The sequence below is a fragment of the Tenrec ecaudatus genome, chromosome 1 (genome assembly GCF_050624435.1).
Source record: "Tenrec ecaudatus isolate mTenEca1 chromosome 1, mTenEca1.hap1, whole genome shotgun sequence".
Taxonomy (NCBI): Eukaryota; Metazoa; Chordata; class Mammalia; order Afrosoricida; family Tenrecidae; genus Tenrec; species Tenrec ecaudatus.
The window spans coordinates 245,363,939-245,390,560 of NC_134530.1; the positions used below are offsets into that span (position 1 = coordinate 245,363,939).

Sequence of the window (26,622 nt, forward strand, 5' to 3'; positions counted from 1 at the left end):
TTTCACATGGCTGTTGCTACTGCTATCTGTGCTGGGTATTAGGGACAAAATGATGAATACAGACTTGAGTCAAACAAACACAATGCTGCTTTTTACTCACGTTTCCTCCTTTTATTCAGCTGTGACACTTCTTTTTTAAAAATAGTTTTAATAGGTATTTAATTCATATATTATACCATTTAATAGTTCAATCATATTAAGAAGAGGCGTACAATCACCACAATCCATTTCAGAACATTTTCTTGTTCCTTGTACTTACTGTTGTGAGCTCCTCATTACACCTCAGCCTTCTCTGCCATGACCCTTCATAATTGTAATGTAGTTAAACTCAACAATCATGACAAAACGAAAGAGAAGAAAACTTTAGTGGAAAAGAACACAGACCATACTAAGAGCTGAAACAACTTTAAGATGGGTCAAAGGGGTGATCAAATGATAAGCTGTTACATTTTAACCTGTGTGACACAATGAGTGTTCTGTGTTTTCTGTGTGAGAGCAGAGCTAGTCCCCTCTCTGGACTATGGTCAAAAGAGAGTCACTGGAGGCCTAATCCAGACGGGCTCCCTGCAGATGGATTTTGGGCTTCCACTGCCATCCAGCCGTAGCCTTCTGTAAACTGGGTGTTCAGAATGTAACCTCTGATACCATTCCCTCCTTTGGATTTGGATTTAGATTTTATTACTTATATTCCTTGAATCACATAGGTTGATATGCTTCTTCCATGTGGACTGAGTTGACACTTCACTTGGATGACTGTTTGTTTGAAAACAAGCCTTTAAGATCTCAGATGCTATTTTTTCTGATAGTCGAGCATCATCCAGTTCCTTCACCACACTCTTGCTATAGCACCCATATCTTCCGTGATCTCCTTGTGAGGGCAAGTATTGAATAGAGGCACGTCATAAGAAATAATTGTTTCAGATTAGGGCCATGATTAAGTGTGAGCCCCCGATACATTCATATATATATATATATATATATATATATATATATATGTCTCTGATTCACTTTAGAGACATCATTATTTTACAATAGAACACATTATAAATCATCCTTCTGGAGCATAAGGTAATACTATTGATAGAATCATTAGTTTAGTTAATAGTATAGAATTTAAAACACTCCAATACTTCTTTCTAGTCCCATTTGTATCTTTGATAGATAACATTATACCATTAGGCAAAGATTCCTGTGTCGTCTTTGACTAGCTTTTATTTGAAAGGCTCATTACAGTTCTTATGCCAGATATGGTTTTCATTGATCAATTTCAACCGGTGATTTTCCCTCCCTTAGTAAACATTTATATGTAACTGTTAATCTTTGGATGGACCTCTGCTGATCCAATTTTTAGCAAAGAGGTTTAGAACTCCAAAAGATAGTTAACAAGCTAAGTTGCCGTGAGAATATTGTGATATTTTCTCTAAGCTCTATAAACAAAATGCATTTTCTTTAAAAATAAAAGCACCAAGTAGTTTGGGAAACATGTTAGTGGGGAATTTGTTACCAGGGTGGGAAGAAGCTCTCCTGGACAGCAGCTGTGAGGGCTGGTAGGTAGTATACTTTGTTTAGGCTACACTGCCATCCACTTCACAATTCAGCTAATTGAGCAGAGTCTGGATCCATGTTTCGTATTTGGGAGAGTGCTAATAGACTATAAATAGTGTTGGCTCTTGAAAACACCGGATAAGGTATTTCATTCTCATTTTTGGCATTGTTTTCTTTACACAATTGAAAAAAAGTTTAGATTTTTGTTATTCTTATGATGCTTATAAGTGAGCACAACAAAATGTGGAAGTGTTCAGCCAGAGGAAGGATCATGGCAAAGGGGGCCTTCCCTTAGTGGTGCACTGGTCCAAAGGTAAAATCGCTTGAGGAAGTCTTAGGAAATGTGCAGAAATGGTAACATTGACCAGACTTTATGGTCCACTTGGGACTAAAACTTTATTATCACTTAGAAGAGAAAATGATTGTAAACCCCTTAACATATGGGGGTAACTTTAATTGTGACGGGACAAATTACAATTTCACTGCAAGTGAAAATGGTAGATCAAGACACCAAGGCTCTCTACTTGCCTTTCTTTCAATAACTAGCCATGGGACTGTAAGCAGTTTACTTTATCTCTCACTTATCTTCTCCATAAATGAAATGTTTAGAGTCCCTTTCACCCAGGGGAAGGGAGTTTTTGCTAGTAATGCATGTATTATTAAGGAAACCATCGAAGAACCAATTAGTGTCATCTTTAACAAGAAATTAAAAAAGAATTTTATTGCCGTTCGGCAAAAATTTGTGGAAATCTTATGGGACTGAGAAACAGATGATGGAATTGAATCCTGGCTTAATGTGACTGGGCTTGTGGCCCTAGGCAAATAACTGGGATTCTCAATTTCCTTATTTGTAAATTAGGGATGATTTTATCCACCTGTGACAGACTGCTGCCTTTACCCCCATAGCCAGGGTTCTTTTCTTCTTCGTAGAAATAGAATCCCACAGTTTTGCCTCACATCTTAGCTAGCCCATGGTCAATCAGTATTTCCCAGCTGCGGCACTTTAGTGGGCCCTATGCCTAATCTGGGCCAGTGGGGTGTGAAAGATATATGCAGCTTTTTGTGTTATCTTAAAGACAAAGTCATCTGCCCCAGATTTCTTCTTTTCCTTTCACTTGGCTGGAGAAATGACAAGAATCCAAGCAGCAGCCTTGGCTCCGGAGATGGAAGTCCCATGATAAAGATGGCAGAACCAACTGCTAGCCTGGGTTCCCTGAAGCTGAGTTGGTTACTCATCCTAGATTATCCGCTTAGCTTTGAACTGTTATGAGAGAGAAATAAACTTCTATTTTATTTCATCTCTTGTATTCTTGTATGACTTTTGTTACAATTGATTAATCTACTTAGCAGCCCCCTAACCAAAATACTGTTTTAAAGAGTTATTATTAAGATTTGAGATAATAAATTGCCCAGTTTCATGCACGACTCACTGAAGGTATCTATTATTTATTAAATATATTGCGGGTGAGATATGATGCTAATACAAATATCAGATCTTTTATCTGCAGATTCAAAAAAATATGAAAACTAGTACTCTTTTCATTAGAAGGTATACAAAATAACCAGCAATAGTTAGGTAGAGAATAGTTACCTTACATAGTGGTTTTTATATAGTGTCACTCTTAAATAGTGGTTCTCAGCCTTTCTAATGCTGTGACTCTGTAATGAAGTTCCTCAGGTTGTGGTGACCCCCAACCATAAAATGATTTTTGTTGCTACTTCATAACTGCAATTTTGCTACTGCTGTGAATTGGGCGACCCCTGTGAGAACCACTGCTTTAATGGAAACCAAATACATAATTTATGAATTATGAATAAAACAGTAAGAAATTGACAAGAGGATCCATTGGAGGAATGTGTACAATTTAATCGTTATAGATAAAAACATGAAGCGATGAAATTTTATGTTGCTTGATGCTATAACATGGTTTTCACAAAGGTTGGTGTGTAGGTTTCATTAAAAACCAATAATTTCATTAAAAATTCAAATATTGAGGTAAAGTATATAATTAAAAAAAGCCCCAAAAATCATTTGTCCCTGGCCACCCTTCCTTCATTGTCCTTAGACGAAATTTACTTATTGACGTTCATACCAGTTTCTTCTGGTATTTACTTCTATATCTTTCAATAATTTATTTTTTTGCTTTCAGTTCTAGTTCATATATGTTGGCTTTCTACTAAGGCAAATGAAAATTTAGTTCCCTCATATTCCCTTCATCAACCTCTCTTCTCCCCCAGCCCCAGTTTCCTTCCCCAGGTGTCGTTGGCCAGTATCTTCATTACTGTAATTATGTGTTATTCATAGCTGCGTCGAATGTTGCTGCTGTTCGGTACCATCGAGTGAGCCCTGACTCACGGCCGTCTGAGGCGCAGCAGAACAAAACACCGCCTGCTCCTGCACAGCCTCGCAATTGTTCTTCTGTTTGAGTCTGTTGTTGCACACTGTGTCCATCCATCTTGTCCAGAGCCTGCCTTTTTGTGTTGCTGCCCCTCCACTGTACCAAGCATGATACCCTTCTCAAGGGTGTCCGAAGTCATTGAAGCGAAGTCTCACCATCCTTGCTTCTAAGTAGCATTCTGGCAGTACTTCTTTCATCAAAGATTTGTTTGTGATTTTGGCAGTGAATGGTACTTTCAGTATATTTCGCCAGCACTATAATTCATATGCGTCAATTTGTTTTTTGGTCTTGCTTATTCACCGCCCCACTTCCACATACATACGAGGCAATTGAAAATACCATGGCTTGAGTCAGCTGCACCTCAATTCTCAAGGTAACATCCATGCTTTTCAACCCGAAAGAGGTTTTGTGCAGCAGCTTTACCTAATGCAGCGGTTCTCAACCTGTGGGTTGTGACCCCCTGTGGGGGTCAAATGACCCTTTCACAGGGGTTGTCCGATTCACAACAGTAGCAAAATAACAGTGATGAAGCAGCAACAAAAATGTTATGGTTGGGGGTCACCATGACATGAGGAACTGTATTAAAGGGTCGCGGCATTGGGAAGGTGGAGAATCACTGACCTAATGTATTTGCATTCTTTGATTTCCTGATTGCTGCTTCCATGAACATTGATTGTGGATCCAAGCAAGACAGAATCCTTGATAACTTCAATATATTGCCCATTTATCAGGATGCTACTCGTTGGTCCAGTTGTGAGGATTTTGGTTTTCTTTACATTGAGTTTTAATCCATCCTGATGCTGTGCCACATAGTGACTATGACTCCCTGTACTTTTTTCACAGAGCTTGTCTTTCTTGGAGTTTGTGGGAAATTATCTGTCATTATTTCTTCCCCATTATCTCTTTTCTGTAGCTGCTATAGTTTAACTTTGGAGTTCGTTTGGATTTTGATGTTCTAGTGTTACTTTTGTTAGTTCATCTGTGAAATTTCTTAAGTTTATTTTCCAAATTTCAGGGACAGATGGAATTAAAAGTTAATAGATTTTCCCCCATGAACTTCTTGATGCCTACCTATGTATGCATGCTAATAGTTTCTGCTTTCATTTAAGCTTTCTAAGGTTTTGAACAAAATTTCTCATACTGTTAATGTAAAGTATATTACTGTTTTACAGATATAGTTCCAACTTGGCTTTCATAGGTGATTACTTTTTAAAATATCGTCTTGGTTATTACTGACTTTTCTATTTGATTTGGTTTCTTTCTTTCATGCTAGAATTATTCTTCACATCTTTAGCTAATACTAGTACTTTTTTGTGATGCTCTGTCCTGCGAGTCTCTCTAGGGTTGTTGATTGAGGACCAGATGCATTTCATTGAAACAGCTATTGAGGTTCTCTTTAAAGAGAACATTTTTCTGTCTTTCATCCGGCAGGTATAAGATTGATTACTGCTAGTGTTTGACCGATGGGTAGAGGAAAAGGGCTGCAGTAGAGGCTTGCTGGTAGTCTTACTGCGTGGTATTTCAACTTGCCTTTCATCTCCTTGTTTTCAGAATTCTAAGTCCCTGTGTAGCCCAGGTAGTTTACTGTCAGCTGCTAACCCCAAACCTGGGGGTTCAGACCCACCCAGTCGAGCTGTGAAAGGAAGGCCTAAGAAGCTTCGTCCTTAAACAGCCAAGAAACCCTGCAGAACAATGCACCTCTGGAACACAGGGTCTCTGTGAGGCAGACGTGACTGAAAGGCTTTTGGTTTCTATGTTTTCTTCACCTTGCTGTACCTGGAGTTTCTGACCCTATAGCCTTTCACATTAATTTGTGTAAGAGAGTAAACTACTACCCCGCCAGGGGAAGGGTCAGTTGAAGAGTTGGAGGACTGACTATCCAGGGTTTAGCTATTCCTTTTGTGGGTCGTATCATCATTTTGATTTTTGCCCCGCCTATCATGCTGCCACACCTTCCTGGGCCGTTTTAGAACTCTTTATTGTGAATTTCCCTTCTTGCTGGCTTCCCCTGAACATAAATGTCAACATTTTCTGTTTTGCTTAGTCAAAAACTATCCCTCACTCTACTTTCCATCTTTCAAGTGTTTCTTAACCTTTGGTGGCGTTGTGGGCTAGACGTTGGACTGCTCACTGAAAGGTCAGTGGTTGAAACCCACTAGCCTCTCTCCTGGAGCAAGGTGCGACTTTCTGTTCCCTGAAGATTTGCAGCCTGAGAAACCCCACCTAGGGTCGCTCTGAGTCAGAATCCACTTGATGGCAGTGGGTTTGGCTGTATTTTTTTTGGTAATCTCTGTTATCTTTATCCTTGATGTTTGCCTTAAATAAGTATCCTTTAATGTCATTTTAGTGGGACTTTGGGAGAAAGTGGAGACAAAGGCTGTGTCCGGGTTTACAGTTTTAACCACAGTCTTTCCATTTAAAAAAGGTAGATAACAAAAGAGAAGTAAAGCACAGTGAAACCTGTGAGAGGCAGAACTCAGTGGGCCTGCCTTGTTTCCACAGGCCTCCTGAGTGTTCCGGTTTTGACAGGATGTCGCCACTCCCGTTCTACTGTTTTGTTTGAGTGGAAAATGTTTGTATTTTCCCTCTCTGAGAGAGGAGCCCTGGTGGTGTAGTGAGCAATGGACTGCTAGCCACCAGGATACATTGAGTAATGGCCTGCTAACCACCAGGATGTGGTTTCAACTCACCAGCTGCTTTGAGGGAGAACATGAGGTTGTGTGCTCCTTAAAGATTTATAGTCGTGGAAATCCTAAGGAACATTTCTCCTCTGCCCTTACAGCGTCAGTATGAGTCGCAATTGACTTGATGGCAATGTATTTGGTTGGGTTTGCTTTTTCCTTAGAGATTTCCATCTTACCCAGGTTCTGGCTTTTTCTGTCTTTTAACCAGATTGAAATAGCATACAAACAAAATTAGTGTTCAGAGGAGGCAGTTTGGTGGTAAATCTTATTTGGGAACGCCCGTTTTCCCTTTGGATCCTGCATCTTACCTTTTAAAATATAATTTTGTATTACCATATCAGGGTCTCTGATGTTGAGAACTGATGCAGCTAGCAAACCAAGAATGAGTGACTGCTGACCCCCTCTAGTGCCAGGTAGCACTGTTTTTCTTTCTAAGAAATCATCATTAAGTCTAAGTCTCAAGGTATTTCTGGCCCACGATCAAAGTTGAGTTCAGGGTAAATCACATAGAAGGTTAGCTCTATGCCAAAGGCACTAGAATGCTTCCATTGCAAATAATACAAAGTACAACTCCACCCGATTAAAACAATAAATCTGATTTATGATTTTACTTGGCCCAGAAGTTGAGAGATAAGTCATTCTTCAGGGGCCATTTGATCAAGCATCCAACTCTTTGCAATTTTCCTATTTCTCTTCTGTTCTACATGTTGATTTTGTTTACTGGTGAGCTTTCTTCATGTTTTCCCAAAGACTGCATCAGTCCCAAGTGTCATATTCCATACCATATCAGTGATGTTTTAACAATTGTACAGTTGGCCAGGGACCATTTGTACTACAGCTCACACCCACAATGGGGTCAGTTCCTGGGGTATGCCTTAGCTAGGAGCCATCAGTAGGCCACACTCCCAACAGCAAGGAAGAAGTAGAATCCTTAGCAGGGAGATTTGAGTGGTCCCCATGGTGTTCACTAAAGGGGAGTTTCAAGTGTTTGAGAGTCTTACACTGTGGGATTGCCTGACTGAATGTGGTGGTTGTGAAAAATTTGGCAATAGTAAAAGGTTTCTGAATCTGCAAAGACCAAAAATTAGTTCAAAATCAAACACGTAATGACTCCAAGATATTCCTGGCAGCACTTATCTGTGTTGCAAATTTCTTGGGCAAACAGGAGTCGCTGGTGGAAGAAGTGTCTGGAACCCTGCTCTGGAGGCCTGTGTTACTGGAAACTAAAGTTCGCCCAAATGGCGGCCTTGCCTTCTTATGTGGGCTCTTTTCTAATAGGTAGCAAGTTGACCTGTTATTTCTTGGAGTCTTCAAAACCTTTATTTTAGCCAGAGATTTCACTTTCAAAGAATGATATGAATCATTACTCCTGTCAGTGAAATGAAAGATGGTAATTTTGAGATAAACCCAGGCATTTGATTTATTGCTTTAAGGAGTGGATACTGTGATAAATCTCTTCATTTTGGAAGCTCGGTAACAGGGTGTTGCTAACTCGTTTTAAAAAAATGTATTTTTTTTTTAAAGAAACACGATCTATAGCTTTAGTTACTTTCACCAAAAATAAAAGCCCAATTATGCTCAAAACTAATAAGTATGTATTTTAACAGTTTTATTGTGACATATTTTAGTCTACTATAAAATCATCCATTCACCACTAAGATACTCAATTTGGAGGTTTTTAACAGACTTGTAGAACCATCACCACATCTAATTTTGGAACATTTTCAATGTTCCCCAAAGAAACCTCTCACCAGTTAGCAGTCACTCCCCATTATTGGGTCCTCTTTGCTTTAGGCACCCATGAATCTATACTTTTTATTTTTGGATTCCCTGTTCAGGACACTGTACATTATTAGAAACACAATATATCTAACTAGGTGTTTTTACTTAAAGTTAGTGTTTTTTATTGTTTTTCTTTATATTGATCTTAGTAGTATGCTTTCACTGTAATAAGGGAGAGTTGGAACATTGCATAGTAAAGTATAAACCCTTCCAATACCTTATCTGCCTTAGGCTGGGTTTTCTAGATAAACAAAACTAGTGAAGCTTATATATGTATGTATGCAGAGAGACTGATTTCAAGGAAATGGTACATACAGTTGTAGAGGCTGGCAAATTCAAGGCCATGGGTCAGCTATTAGACTGGAGGCTTCTTCTGACTTGGTGTGTTGAACCCAAGGTCGGCGGGTCAGATGACAGATGTTTGGTGCAGTGGTGAGTGAATCCAAGGTTGGGAGGGAGTATGGCAGGCAGCTGGTAACAACCAAGATTGGGCGCTGAGTGAAGTCTAAAGAACAGAGGTCATATGATGAGTCAATTGCAGGATCCAGACAGCAAAAATCAAAAGAGTTTTGTCACATATATCGGAAGCAGGCCAGCCCTCCAAGGGAATTCCCTTTCAATGGCTTGACTGCCCATAATAGATCTCATCATAGAGTTGATTACATTATATCAGACCTTATCTTGAGGGATAAAACTAAACTCACTGCCATCGAGTTGATTCTGCGTCATGGTGACCTTACAGGCCAGAGTGACAATGCCCCTGTGAGTTTCTGAGGCTGTCCATCTCGATGGGAAGAGCTGCCTTTGTTGTTAACAGCTTACATTAATGCGGGGCGTTTGTTACATCTGATGGACCAATATTGGTGGTTGCTATTCACTGAAGTCCATGCTTTACAGGCAGTGGACTAACACAATGGGGGGTGATTCAGACCCACCCAGTGATGCCCTGATGACAGGACTGATAATCTCTTAACAAAAATCTCCCTAAGTATCCATTCTGCTTTGCACACATGGGGTGGTATGATCAGGATCTGATTAGTAGACGCTACCAGCCACAGCAATGGTTTACACGACGTTCACACGTATCACATCATCTTTGGGTTTTAACAAACGCACAAGGCCGTGCATTTATCATTGTAGCAGATGACATCATTCTGTTCTAAAATCCTCCTGTGGAATTTGGAAGTGAGACTACGAAGTCTCTTTCCTGCCAGGTGTCCTAGTTGGGCTCCTCAGAGAAACTGCTATTGACGTTTCCTTATGCATCTCCTCGGAATTCTCTTGCAATTTGACATTTTAATGAAACGATGCTTCTTGGCGCTCATTCCATAAAGTATGCATATGAAAGCAGGTTAAAAATATTGCTACTACGGTTCCATTTCTTACAGGCACAAGTCTGTTCCCCCAAAACATGTTTAAATATCTCTGTGATGAGCAAATGACTGCTGACAAGTGTTCTTAGTAATACTCTATCTTTGTCTCATAAGGATGCCTAAACGCCCACACAAAGGATACTCAACCAAACAAGCAACCAAATACTCAGACATCATGTTAGCTCAAAGAGCTAATCTGTCCACTAAAATCCAATTGAATCATAGCAGGCACACATCTTTGATTTACCCATACAATCAGAGAGCAATGACCAGTGAAAACAGTAACTGCTGAGGGGATTGATTGGCTGGTTCAGTTAAACTCAAGGCACAGGAATGAACCCAGTAAGTTATGAGATCTTTAATTTGGAGATTCCCAAGGGATGATCTTGATAGATTTCATCTAAGGACACAGAATAGATTTTCTTAAAACGTTTCCTAATAAGAGCAGGTGTTTATGAAGAAGTTTTAGGAAAACTGAAAATGGCATTGATGTGGGGAAAAAGCCAGGAAAATTACACCAAGGAATTTTTCCCATCACTTAAGTTACACCAAGGAATTTTTTCCATCATGACAGTGCACCATATATTCTTTGAATATAGTGCAGGTTGTCTGACAGGAATTTCCCTGGGAAACACTATCCCATCCACTGTACAGCCCTGGTATTGCCCCTTCCGACTTCTTGCTCCCCAAATTCAAAGACTGTTGAAAGGGAGCACGATTTGAGACCCTTGAGGCTGCCGCAGCTGCCATTTTTGTGTGGCCCAAGGCAGGGTCAGAGAGATGGAAACTCTGTCCGCACAAGGGTGTAGAGTTAGGTTGAGGATATGACGAGAAGCATATTTTGATGTTTAATAAAGTTTTCTATAATTTTATAATACATGCTTTATTGTTCTCCAGTGGTAGCATCGTCACATCTTGATACTTTTTAAATGATGCGGACTATAGGTAAATCTGGAGACCAAGCCCCAAATGCATTTGTCGTTGAGCAGTGTTCCCAGAATAATACTATAAGGTAGCATATCTAATGGTTTACAATAGCACCACTTCTGTATGAAAATGGAATGCTATAACATATAATTTACATTTTTAGGATTATTGAACACATAATAACATGTTATTAACTAGCAGGTGAAGCAAGTGCTCTGCCATGTGCATATATGCATTTTAATTTTATATGCACTGTTGTCTAAATAGAGAAACCTTTTACTTTATAAGTACTGTATAAGAAGGAATCATAATTCCACTTCCTTGATATTTTAAACTTTTAAGATGCTTCTATTGATTCTCTGATTAATGCTTGTAAAAACAGGTCTGGTCTGCTCTCTCTTTGAAATGTAGAACTTGAAAGATGGGAATCAGGCATGAAGTTTTTAAGCTCCTTTGTGGAGAAAAATGCCCCCAAACCAGACATTAGTTTTAAGCTTTCCTGTAACATTGTAAGAATATTTACCATAGAAAAATATTTCTGGAGATTCATGCATAATACATTCCTGATATATTTTCCTTTTAGAGGTAAAAATCACCTGTTTATAGAAGCATATTCCCAGGCCTTTATACCCCGGGGCTGTGAGGTGGGTTTGAACTGCCAACCTTTTGTTCAGCAACTGATTGCAAATTTCTTGTGCTACTCAGGCTCCTTTTAAAGCAGGTGAAAATATAGTATCTAATAGGAATTTCCGTATGTTAAAGATTAAAAACGGCGTTCCATAGTGACAATTTTCTCCCCATATTGGTATTATCTGAAGTATGGTCCATGAAACTTGTCTTGGCAGGTGCTTTGGTAGAAATATGATTTTGTAATTGTAACCTGAAAAGAAATCTCAGGAGTGAGTTTAACTTTGTTTTGTGTGACATCATTTCGTACATTTCTTTGACCTGAGAACCTTTTTATCCCTTAGCACCAGTTGGTTGTCTGATGCACTTCATGCCCCACATATCTTCTTTGTGAAACAAGGCTTTGCACGAAAGCGGAGTAATGGAAGATCCATTGTTTTGATGAGATTTCAGAAAAATGTTACATCAAAAATCATTGTACCATTATTCATAGCTATTAAATTTCTTTTAGGGAAAGATATTTAGAAGTTGTTAAAAAAAAGTTGAATGTGTAGTGAACTTGCTTGAGTTCATATACCAACTCAAACTCCCTTGTCTTGCTGATTGGAACTAGTAACAGCCCTACAGGACAGGAGAGAACTGCCCTTGTGGATTTCTGAGACTGTTACTCTTTCTGGGAGTAGAAAGCCTTTTCTTTCTCCTGAGAAGTGGTTTGGTGGTTTTCAACTGCTGACCTTGTGTTTAAGCAGCCCAACTTGTAACCCACTATGCACAAGGGCTTCATGCTATAGAGTGATAGGATGGTTATTGTTACCATTGTTGAATCAACTCTCTTAGCCACCTTATGTATAACAGAATGAAACATTACCCAGTTCCGTGTCATCTGCATGATTATCGGTATGTTTGGAGTCATTGTTGTAGCTATTAATCCCACCAACCATCTGTCAGTTTTTCATACTATGGAGGCTTGAGAGCTGCTTTGATGCTATAAGTGATGCCACCAGCATTTGAAATAGCTGTGCCAACAGTGTCATTCATAGCAGACAGAATTCAATGGGGCTTTCACACGAAGATGAAATAGGGAGAAAGATCCACTAATCTACTTTCAAAATTTAACCATTGAAAACCTGAGGGATCACAGCAGCGTGTTTTGTGTTTCACTGGTAAACCTCATTCCCATTAATCAGGAAAGCTATGTAAATCAAGATACTGCCAACACAGTATTCCCAAGTAGTAGATTCTGGGTGGAAATTCTTTAAAGACTATATACCAGTGACTTGTAATTGGTTCAATTGAAAATATGTTGGTACTTCTGAAATACTTGAGATTATTTTAGAACATTTATTTCAAATGTTCTGGCTTTTGTGTCTTATTGTTTACACAATTTTCTCTTTTCTTTGTAGACTAATCTATTGCAGATTCTTAATATGGTATGTTTTATAAACCCTAAATTACTTAGTTACCTGTATTGGGAAGCTTATGGAGTACGGTTCTGACACATGGGGTCCAGATAAGGTAGGGGAGGGAATTATCTGTTGTGGTGGAGAAGTAAATGAAATTAAAAATCCCCTTTGCGAATGATAAATATGACTGTTAGCCGCTGAAAGGAGGAATGAATACTTGATACATCAAAAGGAGAGGTATGGACTGATTGAGTTTTGTGAAAGTTCACATTGAAGGCTAAGAAGTATTCGTCACAATAGCAATGAGCAATCAAGAGAGAAGAAAATGAGCAAACACTGAAAAGAAAGCGATGGTTGCGGCAACGAAGATGGAGCTGGGATTCGATTTGGGGGAGGGAGGCCCTTCTGCTGAAAAGTCACCTTCAAGAACCACCAGAGCCAGCAGCAAAAGCAGATACATGGTGTCACTGCCATGGTTCCTGCTGAAGATATTGTTTGTTATGCTGCACCAGTAGGGTTTGAGGGCCGGGAAAACATGGAATTACAGTGCTACCTTTTTATATGCGGTGTTACTCGTCAAAATACCCACGGAATAGCTCATTCCCTGATTTCCTTTGTTTTACATTTTAAAATAGCTTGAGCACTTTGTTTCTTAAAGTCCCCTCCTGTCAGGGGTTCTTACCGGTTTAGTGTATCTGCTCTGCTGAGGGCTTTTCTACTTATTTTGATACTTCATATGCCTTTGTGGTGTAAGAAAGCAGAGTAGTAACATTTCATTTTATAAGCATGGGGGAAATCAAGGTTAAGTGGCTTGTGCAAGGAATGAAAGAAGGAGGCTTTCAAGTGGATCTTAGAAACCAGAAGTTGGCTGCTTTTATAGAGAAAAAAAATATGATGGCTAATTGTGCAGGCTTTCTGAATTTAACTTCTCTCTGTTTGATTCTACACTTAATAAATCTTTCAAGTATTATCTATATCAGTACTGACTAATCTGCCTTTAGTTATATAATGGATAGCTAATCCGACTACTTTTAAGAAAATCCTTGATGTATTAGACTGTTAAAACAAATTCTAACATTTGGTCTTCATTAGCATTGTAACTGAAACAAAAACATTTTAACAGTTGGTTCCAGAGTATTTTGAAGTTAGTATAACTTTGGTGAGAAGGTATTTAAATTATAGTATCTATGGCAAGTAGTCCACCAGCCAATTTTCAAAGCTGTTTCTAAATCTGACATCGAGTTTTTCAGAATGCAGAGAATACAAGACTGACCTGTGCCATGTCACAAGGGAGCCCGTTGAACAATGCCCGGGGGAGTTATATTGATAATTGTATTTCTAAGTGAGCACTTGCAAATATTGTGAAGTGGATTTAGAATGACTCCCCGGTGCATTAAACAATTGCTTTATTTTAGTTGTAAACCATGAAAGAGATGCTTAGGAGATTTATAAAAAAAGGAGAGAATAAGAATTAAAACTTCAAACTTAGCATTTAAAGTTTAGCTAACTGACCTGAGTAAATGGGCTATTTCAACATTTTGAGTATTTATTTTAAGAAAACTGATAATTGTCATTTCTTTGTTAAGGTAAAATAATGACTTTTTAAAAATAAAATCATTTTATTGGGGGCTCATACAACTCTTATCAAATCCATGTGTCAAGCAACAAATGTACAAATAATGACTTTTTATAATCTAGTAACTAAAAAAACCTACAATTTCTACTTAGGACACCAAGGTTTTTTGTTTTGTTTTTGAAAGGGACATGTGGACTTTTTTCTTATGAATACTTAATATGGGGGGAGGTGGGGAAAAAAGAGGAGCTGATAGTAAGAGCTCAATGGAAAGTAAATGTTTAGAAAATGATGATGGCAACATATGTACAAATATGCTTGATATAATTGATGTATGGATTGTCATAAGAGCTCCCAATAAAATGATCTTTTAATTAAAAAAACCAAATGCCTAATATGCATTGGTACTAATAAATGCCTCCAAGAAGCACATATTAATTATGTAGTATACTTCATATTAATAATTATAAGCAATACAATGACATTAATATGTAGTAATACTTTTAGATATGCATTCAATATTGATTCAGGACTTCATGCGTTATTTTAAAATGAACAAAGAGGACATTTTAATTAAATTGTTACTAAACATAATGGTTTCTATAAATGCTTTTTAAGGAGCCTAGGTAGTGTTGAACTGTTAATTTCAAGATCGGTTGATCAAACCAAAGGTGCTGCTTGGGAGAACGATGAGACTTGAGCCCCTATAAAGATTTACATTCTCAGAAACACTAACTGGTGCTGTTCTACTTTGTCTTTTAAGGTTGCTGTGAGGTGAGATTTACTAATTGGCAGTGGCCTTTGTATTTTGACATTTAACCATAGGTCCTATTTCTGGCAAGGACTTTTTCCCTTTATCATGAGACTATTTATTCCACAGAAAATATTGCTATGATTTGTGTAATTTTTCCATGTAAGATAATGAAAGACTTAAAATCACACAGCTTTCAGATATGTTTTCAACATATATGCATTTTTGAACTATAGTATACATTTACAAAGTATGCATTTCTTAAGATTGTAATTTAGAACTTTTTGGTTATTAAGACAACCTGTTTACATCATCTTATATGTGTTTTATTATGGCTATGAACTAATTTATTTGTCTGTGTGCCTATTTTTGAGTTTCATCTGTATCTCAACCACAACCAGACAGATTAATGCCAGTTCTGCAGTAAGCTGGGGCATTAGTGTTTGGTAGGGAATTCCCCCTTTCTGTTCTAGGGCAATGAACCCCATGTGGCTACCACCGATCTGTCAGTGGAGGTTTGCACGTGCATATGATATGAAACAGATTTCAGTGGTGCTTCCAGACGAAGATGGTCTAGGAAGGAAGGCCTGGTGATCTACTTCCACATTTCAGCCACTGAAAACCCAATGGATCATACCCGCTATGCAACCAATTGTGGGCATGGTGCAGGACCAGTATCATTTAGTTCTTCTGTTTCTAAGGGTTTGGAGCCCATATTGACAGAATATGACAACATAGTAAGATCATAATGTTAAAGTCTTACTCTTTTTTTCTCTATGATATATGTCTTAGGGTATGTTCTCTAAAGAAGCAAAACCAATAAAGCTTGTGTGTGTGTGTGTTTAAATTTATCCCAAGGAAATGGCTCATGTGGTTATAGAGGCTGACAAGACCCAAGTTTTTGGTTCCAATGTCAGGCCCGACTCACATAGGTGCAAAGGCTGACACACTCAAAATTGGCAGGTCAGATGGTAGTTTCACAGACTGTAGAGGCAACAAATCCCAAGATTGGCAGACAATACAGCAGGTTCCAAGCCAAAGAACTGAAGGTCAGATGATGAGCCAGATGTAGAATCCAATACAAGCAGTAAACCAGAGAGCTTTGCCAGAGTGTCCATATATATTGGATGTAAGCCACACCCCTGAGTTAGCTTCTTTTCAACTGATTGGCTGTTCATAGCATATCTTATCACAGAGGTGATTACATTATATGACACTGCATCATGGGGGATAACTACATCTGTACATCACTGTCAAACTAGATCATAACTGCCAAACCCCCAAGAATTGCGGCCTAGACAAGTTGACACACATTAACCATCACAATATACAAATTTTTGGCAGATTTATGTCTTGGAGTATAATGTTTGCCAATGTATGCATTACTTACAGTTGTGACATGCCTCATTATTCAAATTAACAATCAGAATTTTCAATAATTAGTGTCCTTTAGTGAATAGCTGCTATTCGAATTAAATTCAGGTTTATTTTACAGAATAACATTCTACAGAATGTTTATATGATGAACACAACATTCTCTAGAATGTTTTGAAAATACATATTTATTTCAATAAAATTGCACAACATAAAATTTGAAAATACATTTCAGATGTTTGTGTACCAGTCTACTTTTATTTTTAATTTAACTTTAATTAAAAGTAATATTTAAAATTTTAATGCATTAGTTTGTTTTAATATTTTTGTTTATTTGTTTTGGCTCATATTGTGGAAACTTGCTCATAGGATAAAATGTCATTAGATACAAATTGATTTGAACTATTCTGATGAACAGGTATTTGCAATACATATAATAACGATTTAAAGACTAAGTATTATTTCTGACCCTCTTTTCATTTAAAGATGCAGTAAGCAATGATTTATTAGTTAATTTTATATACCTTACTGGTTTATATACATTTCAGATGAGTGTTTAAAACAAGAATTAAAGAAAAAACACTATCTATAATACAAAATTCAGACTATAAAAGTATAGCATTTTGTCTGATCTGACCTCACCACACGGAGACGAAACACTAAGGATGTGCAACAGAATAGCAAGGAGAACAGAACAACGAAGTCCCGAGGGAATACCAAAATTAGACTTTGGGGCCAGGGCATGGCAGCCCATCAGACTGACCAGAAAAACATTCCTAAATGTCAACAAACAGACCTTGAACTATTTATAGGCTTTTCTTAATTTTGTCGTTGTTTATTTCTGTTGTTTTATTTTCTTTTTTGCTTTGTTTGCTGTCTTGTTTTTTGTGCATATTGTTATCTCTGCAGGGCTATCTAGATAAGATAGGTGGGATAAACAATCTGGAGCAGAACACAATGGGACTGCAGTGGGGACATGGGAGAAGGGGAGGTGGAGGAAAGGAAGTGGTTGTTAACAAACCCAGGGACAGGGAACAACAAGTGATCTAAAAATTGAATGGCGAGGCTTGAGCAAGGGTAATGCAACCGACAAGAATTATTGAAACCCAAATGAAGACTGAGCATGATAATGGGACAAGAAGAAAGTAAAAGGAAATAAAGGAAAGAACTAGGAGGCAAAGGTCACTTATAGTGGTCTAAACACAGGCATGTTCATATGTATATTTATTTATATATGATGCTGGGGAAATAGATCTATGTATATATATATTTATAGGTTTAGTATTAAGGTAGCAGATGGACATTGGGTCTATATTCAAGTATTCACTTAATGCAAGAACACTTTGTTCTATTAACCTGGCATTCCATGTTGCTCATGCAACAAAATCACTGAAGACAAAGTGGGTGCATAAGCAAATGTGGTGAAGAAAGCTAATGGTGCCCGGCTATCAATATATATATATATATATATATATATATTGATAGCATGTGGGGTCTTAAAGGCTTGAAGATAAACAAGCAGCCATCTAGCTGAGAAGCAACAAAGTCCACATTGAAGAAGCACACCAGCGTGTGTTATCATGAGGTGTCGAGAGGATTAGGTAACAGGCATCAAAGACTTAGAACAAAATATCATATCATTGTGAATGAGGGGTTGTGCAGAGTGGAGATCCAAAGCCCATCTGTAGGCAAATTGTCATCCCCTTACAGAAGGGTCACAGGGAAGTGATGAGCCAGTCGATGTATAGTATAGCACCAAGGAAACATACAACTTTCTTCTAGTTCTTTAATGCCTCCTCCCCACCCCACTGTCATGACCCCAATTCTACCTTACAAATCCCACTATACCAGAGGATGTACACTGGTACAAATAAGAGCTGGAAACACAGGGAATCCAGGACAGGACCAGTAATGAGAGCAGCAATAACATGAGGGTAAGGGAAAGCTGGGGGTGGGGGGAATGAGGAGCCGATCACAGTGATCTACATATAACCCCCTCTCTGGGGGATGGAAAACAGAAAAGTGGGTGAATGGAGACATCAGACAGTGTAAGACATGACAAAATAATAATTTATAAGTTATAAATTTATAAATTATCAAGAGTTTGTGAGGGAGAGAGGGTGGAGGATGGAGGGGAAAATGAGCTGGCAAGTAGAAAATGTTTTGAAGATGATGATGGCAATAAATGTACAAATGTGCTTGACACAATGGTGGATGTTTGGATTGTGATAAGAGTTGTAGAAGCCCCTAATAAAGTTATTTTTTTAATGTATAGAATTTTTCTCTTTACCTTGTGTTTCAGTTACCTATTTTCCTTCTGGAGGCAAATGCCAATACCTTAAATATCCTTCCTGAGATTATTTTGCAAATATCAGTATAGATGTGCCTTTTAGTTTCCTAGTGCTGCTGTAACAAATATCACAAGTGGATGACTTTAACCAACTGAAACTTATTCTCTTACAGTAGGAAGTCAGAAGTCTAGACTCTGGGCACCAGCTTTAGGGGAAAGATTTTTCTCTGTCAGCTCTTTTCTTTTTTCTTTTCAACATTTGTGGGCCTGCAATTCCTTGGAAGTTTCTATGTACTTTGACAAGAGGCCTAGAAGGTTTTCATAGCAGGATATCTTGGTACATGTGTCTTTTTTTCTTGGTGCTAGTCAGACCTTTCTTCCTCTGCTCAGACCATTCTTTATCTACTAGATTCTCTTTGCTTTTAAAAGGTGGGGTAGGCCACAACTTATGTGAATTCCTTATATTGGGTCAGGCCAATAACTTGAATAAGGTTACCGAGTAAGGTATCATGTCCCACTCTAATCCTCTTAAAAGTGATCTGTTGATGACATCAGATCATATCATGGGAAATGATTGCATCATTATGTAACTGCTTGACAACAAGGATCATTACCCAGTGAAGTTGGCACATAATTTTTGGGGATGCCAATCCATGACATTCTACTCCCCTTCCCTAAACCTATGTTCTTGCCACTTGCAAAATACTTACATCTTATCATATACTCCTCAAATTTTAATCCCCAAGTCCAAATTCCTTACTGGGGCAAAACGATTCTTTTTCAGTGAATCTAGAATACAAGTTAATGAGTTTCTAAAATACAATGGTGGAACAGGTTTAAGGTTGACATTTTCATTACGAAGAATTGAAATTTCATTACGAGAATTTCGTTCTCATTGGGAGAAGTTGGACACCGTGTAGGTAAGACCCCGGCAGAGCAGTTTACATCGATTGGCCCTTCGGGGTAGAAAGCAGTCCTGTGTCTTTGAGACTATGTAGGCAATGACTGTGCCCTTCAACTCTTGCGTGTTGGCCATTCTTGCTAGGTTCTCAGCCTGGCCTTCAGCCTTACTCAGCTTTTTCAATTATGGTTTATTCTTGTGCTTTAGGTAAGAAACCTTTGCCAGCCCTAACGTTTTGAAGGCTTCCCTCTCAATTTTCTTGTAGAGATTCTGTAACTCTTCACTTTTATATTTAGGTTTAGAATTAATTTTAAGATTGTGTGTGTGTGTGTGCGCGCACGCGCGCGCAGAGTGGATTTTTAAAAGTCAGAAGAGAACCATTGAAAGTGTCTGAACAGAGAGACAACTTTAGTTGGCTAGTCAAGGTTGCACTGAAAGGGTAAAAAGACGCCATTGGCTTGAACTAGGACGGCTGTCAGCATATGGCTAGAGCAAGGCGAGGATAGCTTGGCTGGCATTATGTAGAGAGAATGAGGTGATGAAGACTTAGCAAGGGGGAAGAAATAAGCATGACGCTAAAGCTTATGGTTCCAGGAAACAATTTGGCCTGTGACCAGAACTGAAATACAGGATAAGGAGAAGATTTATGATGAATGGAAAATAGTTCAGCCTTCAAACGATTGAATTTATGTGATAGGACATTCAGTCCTTGTCCAAATGCACACATACTTTGAGGTGTAACTAGATTTTTAGTGAAGTTATTGTATCTACTGTATTTCAAATATATGTTTATCTTAAAAATGTTTTTTTTTTAATTTTCTAGTAAGACTAAATTTATTCAATACCCTAGTAAAAGTTTTGATTATAAGTACCCAACAGTATAAAAAGTACAAAACAGATCTGTAGATTTCTAAAATATTAATACAAAAAGTGCATGACTACATACAGTAATCCTACAGGCAGAGAGAGGTGGAAGGGGGAAAAGACGACTGTGGTTGAGGTCTAGCAATAAATAAATAAATACAGAAGTAGAGATGAGCCACATTATAGTATATTCTACCACCAATACTGCAGCCAAAATGTACAAAAAAGGAAAAGAAACCATTTCAAATAAAACTCGGAAGGAAGATGATAAGGCTGGGACTCTTGTAATACACCTCAAAGGCTGTGGGAGAGCTGCCTCAACTTACTGTGTAGTCTGTGCATATGGTTGCATGGAGCATGTAGGTTTTTCCCCAAAAAGAATATAGAATCTTACATTTAGATTAAGAACTATAAAACTATAGGATGCCCATAAAAAAGTGGCTCACTCCTTACTGATATTTATACTATCCAATTTTAAACATCCAGTTTTAAAAATAAACATTAAGTATTGTTACTATAAGGTAGGCAAAATGTTCCTCCCTCGCTATGAAGTCTTAACTGATGATAATTTATTCCTGAACTTTTAGAAAAGAGGTCATGAGTACTTTGGTTTGGGTTCAGTGAGAGGCCTATGGTGAGGATTTTGGAAGTGAAGAGATCCACATTCAAAATTTACATACCTCCCAAAATCTGGATGATCAGAAAGCTTGGCTATAAGCAGCCAAACCCTCAAATCAACCCACTCAGCATTGACACACACCTCTTTTCTATGAGAATTCTAAATACAGAGTGAAGGAGAAACAACAAAACCCAAACAGGTTAAAACAAGTCAAACACCCACTCGACACAGATAAAACCTTCACAAAGGTCAACTGAAGTAATCCAGAGCTAAAACTGAATTGTGCAGATTTCAATGAAGTCACCAGTCATATAACAAAGAAAAGTCAATTATTTACACACTCGGCAAGCACACTAAGAAACGTGCTCCCAAAAAGCATTAGCCTTCGTTTTACACTGCCTTGAAGACTTGCACATTTTATTTTCCAGATAGTTTAATGTTTTCAATAGAATGTGTTCTCTATTATGTTAATACTTTGGTACCAATTTAGGATTGCTTATCCTGAAACCTGGCCCTTTCCCCAAGAGAAGCTTGGATGCTACGTTAGATGTTACGTATAAATTAAAGTCTTCATCAGATATTAACATGGAGCTGAAACTGGATGCCACAGCATGCAGTCCTATCACCGCTCTGTGTAATTAGTCAACTTCCTCCTTCAAGGTATTTGTACCTGAAAGTTTAAGTCTGTCCTGCTTAATATTTCAGTAGTATAGGTTCGAATCACCAGAACATCAGCAAGACCTAATATGTCAAAATTAACAAATACCTCTAAGGGCAAGTCCAAGTTACTGAATTATGACAAATTTATTATCATGAGGGAAAACAAGTATAGCCAGCCATCTTTTAAAATGCCCCAACCACTGCTTCTCAATCTCAATATAGAAAGACTAAAACTACATATGGTTTATCATACAACAAAACCCAATCTGTCCCCTGAAAACACCCCTTTCCATTCATACAAGGGGATTAAAAAGAAGGGGGGGGAGGCTTAAAGAGCACTTTACAGCAGCATTCAGCTTTCCTATGAAATACTCAGCATCTTAAATATTATGTACACAATTTTTGAACTAGACACTGGCTTCAAAGTCTGTGGAAGTGGGGAGAAAAATAACCCATTCAAACCATTCTACATGTCTTTTGGCAGAATAGCAAATATCCAAGTTAAAAATAGGACAGTTACTTTGTTGTGTTTTCCCAAAATGTTAAGTCGTTTTCTGTTGCCCTTCTACATACACCTCAGTCACCACTCCTGAGTGGAAATGGGCAGAGGCTCTGGGCCGGGCTCCTCTGGCTTCTCAACAGCTGGCTTCTTATTGCTGCAGCAGGGCTTGAAGAGATGGGTGTCGATGAGAACTTCTCCAAATCGGCCTTTATAGATAATCCCACAACAGATCTTCTGTCTTTTCCAGTATGTAAGATCTAAAAAGGAAAAGACTGGTGTTCTGTTAGACCCAGAAGCCATCTCTGTATCTGAGCCATCATCTGACTGGTTACTGTAACAAGGAGACTGGGCTGGGGAGGCACTTGAAGTGGTACTGTGAGCATCAGAATTATGACGTTTAAATTCCTTCTGTAGTTTACTGATCTGGTTGCTTTTTATCCTGTTTCCAGATAGAGTTTTCACTTTCTTTGGTTTCAGTGTAGTCTTTAGACTGGGCCCTGCCCTTGCATCTACCACGTGATTCCAATTTTTCTTTGATCCTGCTGGCAGCTTCTTCCATCTTTTCACAAGCAGGACGCAGGCATTGCAGATGTCTCCTGAACGTGTCTCATGCAACCCAAAACAGCTCTGGAAGTCCTTTTCATAGCGCTTGCTGTCGGTGAACCGAGAACTGGAGGACTTAGCTCTGCAAATGCAGCAGCCCTCTATACTTCGGTACATCTTTGGCTTGTGAAAACCAAACATCTTTTCTTCTGGGCAATTGTCTTCCAAAAGCAGCCGTTTGCGGGCACAAGCCTTCCTGAGGTGCAGCGTGCACGCCACACCAGCCCCCCACTCCCGTCGCTGCCTCCTCCGCCTCCAACTGCCTCGGCTAGAGCGACAGTCCTTAAAAATGTTTTTATGCCACCAAAATAGGTTCTACTATATTTCCCTCTTCTATTTCCATCATAACATACCTATAAATGAAGATATTCTTTCAGTCTTTGTCTAGATAGGCAAAAATATAATTCTTTCCATGTAAGTAAGATCGGACTGTCTGCTCTCATAAAGAGTCACAGTGCCAGAGCCCCAGAACAGTTCTGCTCTGTCCTGTGGGCCACTGAGTCAGAGCTGCACGGATGGCAGTGTGTTGGCCAGTGGGAGTGGCCTGCTGCAGGCTGGTCCTTCTGCTCTTTTGACCCGGCCTCCCAGTTGAACACTTCCATTCTTACCTTGTGAGATATTGTAGGCTCTTCTTGTGTTTTCCTTGCCCTAGCCCTGCAATTAGCCATTTTCCCAAGAAGCTCTGGGTCTTTGGTGTAGAGTGGTATTTATAGATAAAAATCTGAACCGTAGTTGTCCTCATCTTCACCGGTCTCATCCTGCCAATGGACAGAGTTTGGAACTGATATAAATATGTAAAGGTCTGTCTCTCTCTCTCTCTCTCTCTCTCTCTCTCTCTCTCTCTCTCTCTCTCTCTCTCTCTCTCTCTCTCTCACACACACACACACACACACACATTTTCCCATCTCTAGTAATAATCATGAGTTTACACCTACACCTCCAAATCCAATCTAACATGACTGACTGATTGTCTACTTTACCAAAAGCAAGGGTTTAAGGAGCATTCTGGCTGCTTCTTCAGACAGATTTGTTTGTTTTGGTAGCCCACAGTATCTTCAGTGTTCTTTACCAACACTGTAACTTAAATGCATCGATTTTTCTGCCACCTTCCTTATTCATTGGCCAACATTGACATGCATGTGAGCTGACTGTCATTCATGTCAGGTGCACCTTTGTGTACAAAATGACATCCTTGTTCTTCAAACACTTTAAAGAGGTCTGGTGCAGCAGATTGGCCCAATACAATACATAATTTTATTTCTATGAGCTTTGGTTATGTATATAAGCAAAATGGAATTCTTGATAGTTTGATTTTTTTCTCCATTTATCATGAAATTATCTATTGGTTCAGTTGTGAGGATTTTGGTTTCTTAACATTGCGTTGTAATCCATACTGAAGCCTGCAGTCCTTGCCTTCACCAGCAAGTGCTTCACGGTAGAAAAGCCTAGAGCTCCTAAGTTAATATTTTATATTATAAAGGGCAAAAGTTCATATTTTCTACATTAGAAATAAATTATGTTAAAATGTAATGAAGGTGAAATAAATTTCAGTTATTTTGACTTCTGGGCTTTCTACATTATAATTTTTTTCGAGACTAGATACTGTCCATTAGCTTATTTAACAAATACGTATTGAATATCTCTATCAGGCACTGAGCATGGACATATATTGGCAGAGCATATTTCAGAAAGGGATTATGTTGTATTTTACTTTGACAAGCAGCAGCTGGTATCTTGAAAGCTTGTGAACGGCCACCTAAGATTCACTTAGTAGTCAGTCCCAATCCAGAGGCGAGAACGTGAAAAACGTCAAAGAACTAAGGACTAATGCAGGCGTTCTCAAACTACGGCCCGAGGGCCACATGCGGCTCTCTGAGGACAATGATCCGGCCCGCCAGGTGTTTTTGTCCCGTTATGTATTTTTACTTCAAAATAAGATATGTGCAGTGTGCATAGGAATGTGTTCATAGTTTTTTTAAACTATAGTCCGGCCCTCCAACGGGTCTAAGGGACAGTGAACTGGCCCCCTGTTTAAAAAGTTTGAGGACCCCTAGACTAATGGGTCATGTGAACCACAGCCTCTTACTCGGAGATCTGAAGAACTAGATGGTGCCCTGCTACCTACCAGTCTGATGAGGATCCTAAAGGTCTTGGACAGCGTAGAAGAAAAAATAAAATCACGATACAGACTCCATTTACTGAGCTGATAGAGACTGGTAGAACCCCTGAGTCCATGGACCGCAGAGACCTGTCAAGCTACTACACCCAACCTTGGTGGTTACTTTTCAGTCAAATAATAGGCCTGTCAGGTGAATAACACTACCAGAGGGGAACGTACTCCTCAGAACCATCTGCCATACAAGACCAAAAGGGCAACATTTGTCCTCAAGAACAGCTTAGAAGGTAGAAAGAAGGATAAAACAAAATAGGGAGCTCAAGCAGGAAGTGAGAAGATGCTGTTACATTGAGAGGATTAGAATCAATGTCACAAAACAAAATTGTTGAAGGGAAAACTAATTTGCTTTGCAAATTTTTATTGTATCATAGTAGAAAAACCCAAACAAAAAACACTGAAAAGACAAAATGAAGCAAAAGATGACAGCCATTGAAAATCCTCTGTTGTGTACATATATATTCTTAACAATGAAGATGAAATAAAGACCAGGAAACATTGATGGAGAAGGAGCCCTGGTGGTATAGCTCCTTAGACGTTGAGCTATTTGCTAACCCTAGGGTCAGCAGTTCAAAACCACTTTATATTCCGTTAAAGATTTACAGTCTTGGAAACGCTAAGGCAGTGATTCTCAACCTGTGGGTTGTGACCCCTTTGGGGGTCGAACGACCCTTTCACAGGGGTCACCCGATTCGTAGTAGCAGCATTAGAGTTATGAAGTAGCAACAACAATAATTTTATGGTTGGGGGTCACCACAACATGAGGGTCGCGGCATTAGGAAGGTTGAGAACCGCTGCTCTCAGAAGGGGTTCTACCTTGCCACTATGTATTGGCGTGGACTTTGTGGCAGTTTTGGGTGGGTGGGTGAAGTGGAGGTGCTAGAGGTGAAGAGAACCTCCACGGAGTACAGTTCTATAAGGAAGCAACACATGGGTCTGCTACGTCAGAATTTCCTTAAAAGTAACACAGCTTTCCTCTGGTTCCTTAATGCCTCCTTCCCACCACTATCATGACCTCAATTCTACCTTATAAATCGGATTAGACCAGAGCATGTACACTGCTACAGATAAGAGCCCGAAACACAGGGAATCCAGGATAGATAAACCTCCCAGGGCCAACAATAAGAATAGCGATACCAGGAGGATTAGGGGAAGGTGGGGGGAGAAAGGGGAGCTAGATCACAAGGATCAATATATTACCCCGCCCCAGAGGGACGGGCAACAGAAAAGTAGGTGAAGGCCAACAGAGGATGATGTAAGATAAGAAAATAGTAATCTATAACTTATCAAGGGTTCATAAGGGGGGGAGGGGGGTGTAAGGAGGAGCTGATATCAAGGGCTCAAGTACAAAGAAAATACTTTGAAAATGATGATGGATGGTTGACTATGTACAAATGTGCTTGACACAATGGATGATGTGTGCATTGTGATAAGAGATGTAAGAGCCTTCAATAAAAGGATTTAATTTTTTAAAAGTGCCTGGTTTTGGTACTTGGTGCCATTGTGGAAATATTTATATCAGAACTTTACCCATTTACTGAAGCATTTTCTTGAACAGAGACAGGGTGAGAG

General features: G+C 38.9%; 2 protein-coding genes across 9 annotated transcripts in view; one reads left to right on the forward strand and one right to left on the reverse strand.

The window, feature by feature from the left end:
- DISP1 (dispatched RND transporter family member 1) overlaps positions 1-26,622 on the forward strand; it is a 222,089-nt gene that overhangs the window by 36,163 nt on the left and 159,304 nt on the right. For 2 of the 8 annotated variants that reach the window (XM_075530576.1, XM_075530591.1), the window contains exon 3: positions 6,970-7,041. The exons of the other annotated variants lie outside the window; for them this stretch is intronic. The gene's annotated coding sequence lies outside the window, so the exon portion shown is untranslated. The remainder of the gene's footprint in view (positions 1-6,969; positions 7,042-26,622) is intronic. 8 annotated transcript variants of the gene reach the window in all.
- Positions 20,557-23,150, reverse strand: LOC142425342 (SIN3-HDAC complex-associated factor). Its single transcript, XM_075530520.1, has one exon. The coding sequence runs from the start codon at positions 23,016-23,018 to the stop codon at positions 22,353-22,355; it is 666 nt and encodes a 221-aa protein (XP_075386635.1). The 5' UTR covers positions 23,019-23,150; the 3' UTR covers positions 20,557-22,352.

What these genes read in the sequence shown, in the direction of transcription:
- LOC142425342 (XM_075530520.1), bottom strand. Translation starts at nt 23,018, where the DNA reads ATGTTTGGTTTTCACAAGCCAAAGATGTACCGAAGTATAGAGGGCTGC.